Here is a 12,458-nt window from a genome sequence, read left to right as displayed (position 1 = left end):
AGTTCGAGTGGAAGTGCGGTCGGGTGACAACTGTCCTGGGTAGGAAGAGATGTTGCGATTCAGGTCTCTTGCCAGACTAGCAGATTTGACGAGCACCTTGGGGACCCAGCAGTAATGTCATTGAACATTAGGATAATTATACGTTTATCCTACATGAGTGCTTCGTAATGTATCTGCACGCGATAGCCAGATATTGAGAAGTTACTTCACGTTTGCGTTAAATTCTTCCAAACATAAAACTTATACCAGTAAAAGTCCATCATATTGAAAATGTCCATTTAATTTTTTTTTGTTTTAATCCGAATATTATTTAATCTTGATAAAACTATACGTATTATAAACGTCAGTATTAACAATAAAATTAAAAAAGCACCTAAAATAAATAGTACTAAATCCATAGCATAGTATTGGGTCCAATGCATGTGAGCTGCTGGTGAATGTAGGTGTGTGGCGCCCTTATGTCTTAAGACGTGCTCCGTCCACCACACGGCGCGTTCTAATGGTGATAGTGGTTGATCTCGCATGGTGTTTCTTAGTTTTACAACATTTTCACGAAAACTAAAAATAAAAGGATTCTATCAACAAAAAAAAACTAAAAAATATCAGATTTAATAATCTATATAATAAGATTTTAGCATAATAAAATTTAATATGAACAGAAATCCGTCTATTATACATACATACCTTTTATTTGTAATAATTGTTTCTATGGCTTCCTTTAGTTTTTCCTCAGTGAGTGTTTCTATATCGAGTTTCATGCCTATATTATGTTTGACATAAAGTTCGACATTGAACCATTGGTCTCCAAGCATTGGTACACCGATTAGAGGTACTCCAGCTGTTAGGGCTTCATCTGTCGATTGTAAACCTCCTTGAGTTATGAAAAGCTTAACTTTAGGATGTTCTGAAAATATCAACATTCAAATTAAAATTGTTGTCATGACTTTATGTCAATAAAATAAAATATTGAACTTACTGAGTAAATCGGACTGCGGGAACCATTTAGAGATTCTTACGTTCTTAGAACGTCCTGGAATTTCATCTTTATCCCATTTCCATAAAACGTCGTAAGGCAGCTCGGAAAATACATTTGTAAATATTTGCATCTTCTCTTTCGGTAATAATGAGGGTTTGACGTTTGTACCAAAGCTCATGTATATTACACCATTCTTGGAAGAGTCAAGATAAGATTTGAGATCCTAAAAAAAGATAAACATACATTATGTTAAGTAAAGAAGTTAAAAATATATGAACTTATGAATGATAAGAAAGTACTAGATTCCAGTAAATAAGTTATTTATCAGTTAATAACAGAAAACATTACAGGTAAAATATTTTAATGATATCGGTATAATTCATTATTCCTAAATTCTTTCTCGAGCAAATATTGTGTATAAAAACTAGTTGCAGTTTGGGTGTTCGTTGTTATTAAAATATTTATACGTCGGAATACACAAAAGAAAAAAAAAAGGCTATCGTAAAAGCTATAAAGATAAGATGACGATGAATTTAAATAAAACAATGATATACATATATGCCTAAACACGATAAGCTTACACTGAATGTAAAAAGCCGAGATGGCCCAGTGGTTAGAAAGCGTGCATCTTAACCGATGATTTCGGGTTCAAACCCAGACAGGCACCACTGAATTTACATGTGCTTACTTTGTTTATAATTCATCTCGTGCTCGGCGGTGAAGGAAAACATCGTGAGGAAACCTGCATGTGTCTAATTTCAACGAAATTCTGCTACATGTGTATTCCACCAACCCGCATTGGAGCAGCGTGGTGGAATATGCTCCATACCTTCTCCTCAACGGGAGAGGAGCCTTAGCCCAGCAGTGGGAAATTTACAGGCTGATTATGTTTAGGATTATGAATGTAAAAAAATCAACTTTGCCATAAAATTCATAAGTACTTTAGTTATACCTGTGGTAATTGTTTAGCAGGATTTTGGTGTAATCCACCTAAATAAACTACATTCGGTGGTACAGGACGATTGAAATCCCATATCGGATGTACGTTTAAAAATAGCATTTGTATATTCTTTCTTAATTCTGTAACACTTGGAATGCTCGAACCAAATATTTTCTGTAACATTTTGTCTTCTGAACTTATAAGATCAGTGTATATATATTGTCCCTTAAATTCTGTATATAATTCTTGAATTTTTTCCCACAACGTTAAATTATTAAGTCGTTGGCGAGTAGCTATAGGATATAAGAGAGGATTGGTTGCAGCTCCTGACTCATCGAAGGTTTCGTATATAGCACCGAGCGAACTTATTGCTATAACTGGCACTTTGTATAAATAAGTAAAACCTAGAGCTGGTCTTGCACATGATTCTATAAACAGTAAATCAAATTTATTTTTCTTATCATTAATAAGTTTCTGGACATCGGCTGTTTTCATTTGCTCTTCGAAAACTTCGGCCATTAATTCAAAAATAAATCTCAGTTGTGCGTAAAAATTATCACCGTTTCCTTTATCCGTCTTTAAGAAATTGGTCCACATGTTATAAGATACATCATGAACATCTATTTCGGTTAGGTTTTGAGGACTCTTTCCTTTTGGAAAAGCTGGATCTGTTGTTATCACTGTCACATCGTGTCCACGTCTTGCTAATTCATGCACTAGGGGACGAAACACTACTTGATGGCTGATAGAGGGAGTTGGAAAAACTGCCAATATTTTCGCGCACTCGCATTTTGCAAATAAAAGCACCAGTAACACCGTCAGTACGTTTGACATATTTGATTTATCGCCGTGAACTAGTCGATAAAACAACTTTATATCTATATAAACTTTTTCTGTTTATTGATAAGTAATATAAGCGGTGACATAAGATAATTATAATGACACATTAACTTTAACGAGTTACAGAGATTATGGCAATTTCGAAATGACCTTGCTTTGTCATGCTTGGATTGATAAAATATGCTTACACAGATTCTGTTCAGGAACTTATTTGTTTTTATGGATATAATAAACCGCCATTAAGTAATTACGTATATAAATGAGCGCCGAGATGGCCCAGTGGTTAGAACGCGTGCATCTTAACCGATGATTTCGGGTTCAAACCCAGGCAGGCACCACTGAATTTACATGTGCTTAATTTGTTTATAATTCATCTCGTGCTCGGCGGTGAAGGAAAACATCGTGAGGAAACCTGCATGTGTCTAATTTCGACAAAATTCTGCCAAATGTGTATTCCACCAACACGCATTGGAGCAGCGTGGTGGAATATGCTCCATACTTTCTCCTCAACGGGAGAGGAGGCCTTAGCCCAGCAGTGGGAAATTTACAGGCTGATTATGTATTTTATGTATGTTATATATATAAATGTGTACAATAACTGCAAATCAAAATATGCTGTATCATTTGTTTGTCCACTTTGTTGACCATACTATTTGTACTATACTAACAACAATTGTTAAATCATTCAATCAATATCTTAACATATAATAAAATCATAACTGATCAAAATCTGTACATAGAAGATATTTGAGAAAACTACTGGGGGTATTTATTAACGCAATAGATCATAAAAATGTGATTTTTAGAATTTTTGTCTATTTGTCTGTTTATCTGTTCGTTCGTTACCGCTAATCTCGGAAACGGCTTTACCGATTTGAATGCGGTTTTCACTAATATACTGTAGTTATCTCGGGGTAACATATAGGATTTATTTTATTAAAATCAGTTCACATATAAAAATGATATGTTAATTAAAAAAAAAAATACATCAAAATATTTATTACAAAATTGTCGTCATGTTGATTTGATTGAAACTTTGGTTAACTATACTCTGTAAAACGGTTATAATTGGCAGTTAATGTGAACACAAAGTTAAAAAAACTGCTAATTTCGGTGACCAATGTAAATTGAGCTTCTAGCAATGTAGTCGAACATATGAAATAGGGTTTAACTTATACTGGTCTTTTCAGTCACGACCTAGCCAATACGAATGACTGTAAGCGTGTGCACTCATATTACAATAATATTATTAAAAACCAATGTATTGTGTCTCCGTAATATATTTAATAAGATAGGTTAATACGATCTTATCGTAAAAATATTGGAGCATACCTACTGGCCTTAGCATTTCTTATCTCGTTAAATGGCGCCGCTGCGTGATGCACACAATAGGTTTAACTCGAAATTAATCGATAACTTACTATAAAACTTAAATTTGACACAAAAAAACATCTCAATATTACTGTACGTAAACGAAACTTTCGGATTTCGCTACCACTATGCCGCGTAAATATGTTGTTTTTATTTATTTTTTTCAAATTCAAATTTAGAATCGTCCAAAAAGGTTTACAAAGTAGTCTTTCATTAAAAGATTTTAAAACTGACCAGGATTTTTTGAGTTTAAGAACTTTGTACAAAATATCTCTAGACGGTGTTGATGTAATATTTATCAGTTAGTTTGGTTGCTATGTGTTATACTGAAAATCTTTTATGTAAGTTTTATTTTCGTTAACTCTGATAGTTAATTAGACATACTTTATTATTATGTTGTTTCTTAAAAATCTGCGCTTTCAATAATTAGTTTAGTCGGTGAATTGGCTTTCTGAATTTTTACTTTGTTTGTCAGAAAAATGTGTGAACATTTAGTTTAGTCTTCTTCTATATCTATCTATATTTATACATATAATAAAATCGTAGGTGATCGAAAGCTGTACATGGAAGATATTTGAGAATAAAATAAATCCCCGCCACAAAAAATAAACTGTAAAAATTAAGCGTCGTCATCGCGTCGGGGATATTACGTGTAATATTTTGTAATATACATTATGCAGTTAGACGGATACTTATTATATTATACGGAGAGCCGAGATGGCCCAGTGGTTAGAACGCGTGCATCTTAACCGATGATTTCGGGTTCAAACCCAGGCAGGCACCACTGAATTTTCATGTGCTTAAATTGTGCTTATAATTCATTTCGTGCTCGGCAGTGAAGGAAAACATCGTGAGGAAACCTGCATGTGTCTAATTTCAACGAAATTGTGCCACATGTGTATTCCACCAACCCGCATTGGAGCAGCGTGGTGGAATATGCTCCGTACCTTCTCCTCAACGGGAGAGGAGGCCTTAGCCCAGCAGTGGGAAATTTACAGGCTGATTATGTATGTATATTATATATGGATACTTATTGGGAACTACAATGCCATGACAGACTCAAAGATACACAGATATGTCAACCATATAATAATCCCACTTTTGAGGCTCAAAATCACGCGAACGGAGTCGCGGGCACCAGCTAGTGATGAATTAAAATGACATATGAATGAAGATGACAAAACATCTTATTAACAAGAATCTTTTTTTAATTTAATTTAACAACATCCACGGGCTCACAGTTGCCCGTGCCTTTTTATACATTCTACTTTAATACATTTTGGCGTTTTATATTTTATATTTTTACTTAACATCAGCAGATCTTCTCTGTACTTCAAGGCAGTCATCTTGGAAGACGTGGCCCACACTTTCACATTTCAGCTCTTAAAATATTAAAGACCCAATGGAATAGTTTTTCTATGTAAAATACTTCAAGGATCTAACAATTTTTCCACGGGAATCTTTACCGCCAGGAAGCCATAAGGAAGTTACTATATAGCCGTCCTCTCTGCGTGAGTATCCCGGTGTTTTATTGCAATATTTTTAACGATACATAAATAAATATGGCAAATATATTTAGTTTTCTTATGAGAAATCTTTAGTCTTTATTGTGAGAAAACTCTATTGCTATAATGTCTAAATAATTAAATAAAGATAAAACAAAAAGTAGCTTCAGTAATGCTACTGAATAAACATAGATTGGTACCTTGATTTCGTGATCTGCATTTTATCCTTTTCAAGCTGAAGTAGATTTCTCTTCCATTAGATTATTAATGTAAGGCTTTACAGCGGGCATGTGTGTTTTCATAATTATAATATCACTTCCAGGAAAATCTTTGAAATTGTCAACTGTAGCGATTACGGTGACAAATACTTCATTTGTGTATTTATTTATTTGAAAAGTATGTTTTTAATTCGTGTTTTACCTAAAACATAAATACACACTTGTTTGGCATGATTTTACGGAAACGTTACCGGTTTTTTTATCTAAAACCAAAATGTACTAAGCATATATATATAGTGAGAGATTGATTTCGGAGCCAAGTTTTCACGAAAGGGATATGAAATATTGTTTTGATATCATCATTACATTGTATAAAACAAAGTCGCTTACCGCTTTCTGTCCCTATGTATGCTTAGATCTTTAAATTTACACCATGGGTTGTGATGCGGTTTTTATAATAGATAATGAGATGATTCAAGAGAAAAGATTATATGTATAATGCACATGCACAATATAGTAGAAAAACACTGATAATTTTAGAGGTTTCTGAAGTGATGTCGTAAATAAACACGTTTTTGCGTTTACATTGCAAACGCTCGAACTCTACGAGACAGATCAAAACCATTTTATTAAAAAAAAAATCTATATAATATGATTTTCAAATAATAAAATTTAGAATACTGTATAAAAATCTGTTTACGATACATACCTATTATTTGTAATAATAGTTACTATGGCTTCCTTTAGTTCTGCCTCAGTGAGTATTTCTATATTAAGTTTGATGCCTTTTTTTTTGTTTTTTTTATATAGTAGAGGTGACAAATGAGCAGGAGGCTCACCTGATGGAAAGTGACTACCACCGCCCATGGACATCTGCAACACCGGGGGGCTTGCAGGTGCGTTGCCGGCCTTTCAGGAAAGAGTACGCTCTTTTCTTGAAGGTTCCTAAGCCTATATTATGTTTAACATAAAGTTCGGCATTGAACCATTGGTCTCCAAGCATTGGTACACCGATAAGAGGTACTCCAGCTGTTAGGGCTTCGTCTGTCGATTGTAATCCTCATTGAGTTATAAATTATAAATAGCTTCACCTTAGGATGTTCTGAAAATATCAACGTTTATACTTCTATTCTTACCATAACTTTATGTTAATAAAAAAAAAATGTTGAACTCACTCAGTAAATCGGACTGCGGGAACCATTTCGAAATTCTTACGTTCTCAGAACGTCCTGGAATTTCATCTTTATCCCATTTCCATAAAACGTCGTAAGGCAGCTCGGAAAATACGTTAGTAAATATTTGCACCTCCTCTTTCGGTAATAATGAACCACCATTAAGTCATTTCATATATAAATGTATACAATAACTGCAAACCAAAATATGCTTTGTCACTACTCTGTCCACGTGTTGACCATATTATCTATACTATGTCAACAACACCTATTAAATCATTTTCAATGAAGATGACAAAGCAAACTTATTAACAAGTATATGGATATTAAAACTATTTACGCATTCTATTATTTAAAGTATTTAGTAGTATAAAAACAGCCTATAGATACTAACTGCTGGGCAAAAAACAATACGCTTAAAATAAAGTTCTTACCGTCAGCTTTTACCACTTTGCCATAAAGGTTTGAGGATACACATTATACCTTAAAAATTGAACACATTTAAACTTTGTAACTTTCCGAATTCGACCAATAAATTGTTTAAAATTCTGATAATTTCAGCTCTCAAAGTATTTAAGATCCTATGGAAAGTTTTTCTATGTAAAATACTTCAAGGATCTAACAATTTCTCCTCGTGAATCTTAACCACCAAGAAGTCGTAAGGAAGTAACAATATAGCCGTCTTCCCTTCGTGAATATGCCGGTGCTTTATTGCAATATTTTTAACGATACATAAATAAATATGAAAATTATCTTTATTCATTTACTATGAGAAAACTATATAGCTTTAACGTCTTATGAATTCAATAAAGACGTATTCAAATTATTAAATTCAATAATAGATTTTTTATTAATTCTAAATCCATAAATATGTAGATTCACTTGGTGGTAGGGCTTTGTGCAAGCCCGTCTGGGTAGGTACCACCCACTCATCAGATATTCTACCGCCAAACAGCAATACTCAGTATTGTTGTGTTCCGGTTTGAAGGGTGAGTGAGCCAGTGTAACTACAGGCACAAGGGACATAACATCTTAGTTCCCAAGGTTGGTGGCGCATTGGTGATGTAAGGAATGGTTAATATTTCTTACAGCGCCATTGTCTATGGGTGGTGGTGACCACTTACCATCAGGTGGCCCATTTGCTCGTCCACCTATCGATACCATAAAAAAAAAAAAAAAATTCTGACAAGAACTTCACTTCAGTAGCATGCTGAAGGTAAATATCAAACTTTCGGTCTACTTTTGTCCTTTTCTAGTGGTAGTAGATTGCTATTCTATTAGTTTATGAGATTAATCTATTTCTCTCTAGGGCATGTATGTTTTCATAATTATAATATCACTTGTACTCATATTAAGTGAAATCGTCAGCTGAAGCGATAACGGTGACGAATACTTCATTTGTTTATTTATTTATTAAAAGGTAATTATTTCCTTAATGTAGTGTATTATTACTATGAGAAATAGTTAGTGTACCTAAACATACATATTATAAACTCGAACTCATCAATGTTGTTTACACCTTTAAAGACGTATCACTTTGTATGTTACCCAAGTCAGATATTAATTTTAAGTGATTAGTGTAAAGTTGATGGTGTAACGTTTCCAATAAATAAATAAGACTTTGTAACACACAATTCTTTGGAATGATCACACGGATATGTGATCGGTTTTTTTTTTATCTGAAAGCTAAATGTAAATTGAAATAATATTTCGATCATACAGTCATGTTGATATTGATATTTTATTATATTATATATATATATATATAACAAAGATAAATAAATAACATCTACACAGGTTTTTTTTTCTATACTATTATATAGAAATCACTTAATCGCTATATATATAATTATAATACCCCAGTTGTTATCAAATATTAACAATCCGATATTTATTTTAATTAATAAATAATAATTAATAAATAGATGTTTACCGACTAACAACGACACTAAACGACGACAACTAAACCGACTATAAAACTAGTGTTCTATCGCTACGACTCTGGAAATAACTAGTTACATCTACACTGGCGACGCACCCAAGCTTCGCACGTTTATAAATAAAGAAAAGATAGATAAATAGATATCTGTTAAAATTATATATGACGTATTAATTAACTTTAATTTCTTTTTCATGGAATACTAATAAGTACCCAGATAGGCAAATGGACCACCTAATGGTGAGTGGTGCCCTCTGCCCATAGACATGACGCCGTATTAAATTTTAACCATTTCTTACATAACCAATACGTCACGACCGGCTTACTCAGCCTTTAAACCGAAACACAACAATACTAAGTATTATTACCAGGAAATAATACTATATGTGGGTGGTACCTACATAGACGCTTGCACAAAGGCCTACCACCAAGTGGTTTGACCAATTACAGTTACCATATGTAGATGTGTTTTTGGTGGTAAAGGTTTTATAGTATCCACTTTATTGTAACTTACCACTAGATGACACTGCATGTTAAAGCGACCATTACAACATAACTAGTATTCGCTAAGTGGTCGAATTCCCACCATAATAACTACTGCAAATTTGAAAATATTTTCATAATTGAATATTTGATCTTAAACTTATTTCCGTAATTAAATTATTGCTAATACATTCCGAACAATAAAAAAAAAAAACAAATTTTTTGACAAACGCCAAAGAAAGATTTACTGAATTGTTCTGCCTTTGTCTATTTATTTTTATATATATGTACATACACAGAGAGGGCAATATATAGCGAAATTTGCAAGTATCACATTACTTATATTGGTAAATACTTAAGTTATATATTTTCATTTACTGTTATAATGAGCTGTCCTTTAACGTTACAAAACAATATGTTTAACAAGTATTAAAATAGTACATGGTTACATTTTTTTTAATATCATCATTAAACATTATAAAAAAGACCCCGTTTGAAATTAACACAAATATTAGTTCTTATAATCGCAATTGATACTTATTTTCAGATAAATATAAAAAAATTTAACAAACTAGGTTCTTAATGCATTTATAACACGTGCAAACACTTACCTACAAGCTAAAGTCGTGTGCTGTTCTAGTCGCTATCGTGCATCGATCACTCAGTTAACATATCAATGTAATAGTTGCACTTAAATAAAATAAACTCTTTATTATTATTACAAGACTCCGCAGTCACGTGATTGCGAATTTGTTTGTTTTATTCGACTCCTTGTTTGATAATCGGAGCGGTAACATCGTCCGTGTAATATATGTATACGACTGTTGATACACACAACCGTATCTAGGGAAGACAGTGACGACCGTCTCGGGAACACGAACGGGAACGACAGAATGTAGTTGGATTTTATCCAAAATTATCTTAGTTCTGTATATGAATTCATAGCAACTAAAATTAGAGGCAGCGAATTAATCATTTGATTGCCAATTTAGTGACGTAAAAGCGAAAAAGCATATGTACATATATGTTTTTTTTATATCTGTAAACAAAAACTTACCCCCCCTTTTATTGTATTTTAATTTAAAACGTATAATAAATAATATAAATTTATATACGTATGTTTATATGTTTATTCTATTATACATTAGTATTAATGTAAAAAATACTACAAATTATTTGTAATATTATATTTGTATAGTGATATATTTTTATATTTGTACGAATATGCGGATCATAGAAAATCGAAGTAGATAAGCCAAAATAACTTTCTGTGCTTAGCGTAATAATAATTTTACACTACAGAAAACATTTTTAGTAATATTATTAGAGTATTATTTATTATTTCTTACTGATATTTCATTTTATATATGTTTTTAAGTTAAATTCTATTTTTGAAAAATCTACAATTTTTTAAAAAGAAGCAAACTTATTCCCGCAGTATTATGGTTAAGCCAAATTTATTCATGTTTACAATTGGAGAAATATCTCGAAGTCTCACGTAGCGTTTGTGAAACATGTAGCATAAGGCTTGTCAGAGATAGTTCTCAAATTGACTTGAATATTTTATTCACCAATGTGCATAAAGATGAAAGTTTGAACTAACTAAAGTATATTTAAACAAGAACTGAAATTTATTTTGCTTATATACTACAGGAATAAGCAATTTTATTGTTTAAAAGTTGATGAATAATTTTGTCTGCGTGCCGTTGGAATATCCGACCAGTGACTAGTACCTACCCAGACGCGCTTGCACAAAACCCAGCCACGCAGAATTTTGCGTCTTAGCAATTACAGGCTTAAAAATTCTATAAGTTATCTATCCCATCGACAACAAATTGTTCACTTATATTTATTACATTTTTTCTGATCAGCGCACTGTTTAAGCTGCATCAAATAGATTTAGAAATAATTTTAATATAGCCGCTTGCCTGATGCTGTTTCCTTGCGAATTTTGAATACCTTTGCTGGTCATGTGTTTGCTTTAGTCTTATCTGCTAGAACAACAATACTTCTTGTCCAAAACACAGCTTTACACCAAAATACGATACAATTTCGGGTCTGCGTTATCATCTGACTTAATTTTTTACAGAAAATGATTTTAGTATTATGTTTTTGTTACATTTATATCCGATAACTAATAGACGAAGAACAAATTGAATTAATGTTTAAATACATATCGTATTCTTAATAAAGTTATCTCTTGTTGTAGTAAGCTTTAGAATTTAAAGAAGTATTTGCTACGTTAATTTAAATTAAGTTTTCAATCGAAAGCTATGAACCAAAAACCTTGCAGAAGGAGAATACATGTAAAAATACATAAATCAGTTTTCCAATGTAAAGGCCAACGACTTACTAAATAGTCTTTAAAATAATCAATGAAAACAAAATTTGAATTTCGAATGCAATGGCATAATAATAATATGACGATCAAATCAATTTCACCAGATTAGTACTAAGTAAAGTATGAAAAAATTAATTCACAGATAAGTTATTGTCACTGAAATAAATTAATAAAATAAAAAACGCACCAATATATTTATCCATAGTCATACGCACGTGTTTATAAATTATAGTCAATAAATTTTCTTTATTACTTAATCGAGCGCCAATTTTTTCGTTCTATTGACGAAGAGAGGTATTCTCGTATGAGTTATTGTGGAAAAAATTACACTCAACGAACTTAGATTTTATAACAAACTCATCGCTTTAAAAACATTATAAAACTGGTTTCATTTTTTTCATATCGTAAATAAGGAACTAGCTGAACAGCTGTAAGCTTCTCATACAAATATTCACCAGCTGATCCGTTAATCACCAGACACATCCCTTACCTAAGCTCCAACTTATCAGATCGTATGAGAATAACATATTGTTTCCTAAATCTGAACAAATAAATCGGTTAAGGATCACTAACTCCCCTGGCGAGGTATCGTCATTTGTCAATATGTTTGTAGATCTGGCGTCGAGCCAGTTACCCTAACGAGCTGAGCGTCTAGTGGGTTTGAAGATTCAAC

General features: G+C 32.4%; 1 protein-coding gene across 2 annotated transcripts in view; it reads right to left on the bottom strand.

The window, feature by feature from the left end:
• Nucleotides 1-275: 275 nt before the first annotated feature.
• Nucleotides 276-12,458, bottom strand: part of LOC113401904 (UDP-glycosyltransferase UGT5-like) — a 160,375-nt gene continuing 148,192 nt past the window's right edge. The window contains exons 1-4 of one of the 2 annotated variants that reach the window (XM_064218621.1): nucleotides 1,929-2,801; nucleotides 977-1,199; nucleotides 685-904; nucleotides 276-558 (exon numbers count right to left, since the gene is read on the bottom strand). In XM_064218621.1, coding sequence (XP_064074691.1) covers nucleotides 279-558; nucleotides 685-904; nucleotides 977-1,199; nucleotides 1,929-2,750 — 1,545 coding nt within the window. In that variant the 5' untranslated portion in view covers nucleotides 2,751-2,801 and the 3' untranslated portion in view covers nucleotides 276-278. Of the gene's footprint in view, nucleotides 559-684; nucleotides 905-976; nucleotides 1,200-1,928; nucleotides 2,802-12,458 lie in introns of those variants that run through there. The other variant, XM_064218622.1, reaches the window with a different exon arrangement.

This window comes from Vanessa tameamea, chromosome 23 (genome assembly GCF_037043105.1).
Source record: "Vanessa tameamea isolate UH-Manoa-2023 chromosome 23, ilVanTame1 primary haplotype, whole genome shotgun sequence".
NCBI lineage: Eukaryota > Metazoa > Arthropoda > Insecta > Lepidoptera > Nymphalidae > Vanessa > Vanessa tameamea.
The sequence above is the reverse complement of the archived record's forward strand: the minus strand, read 5'-3'. Positions and strand labels throughout refer to the sequence as shown.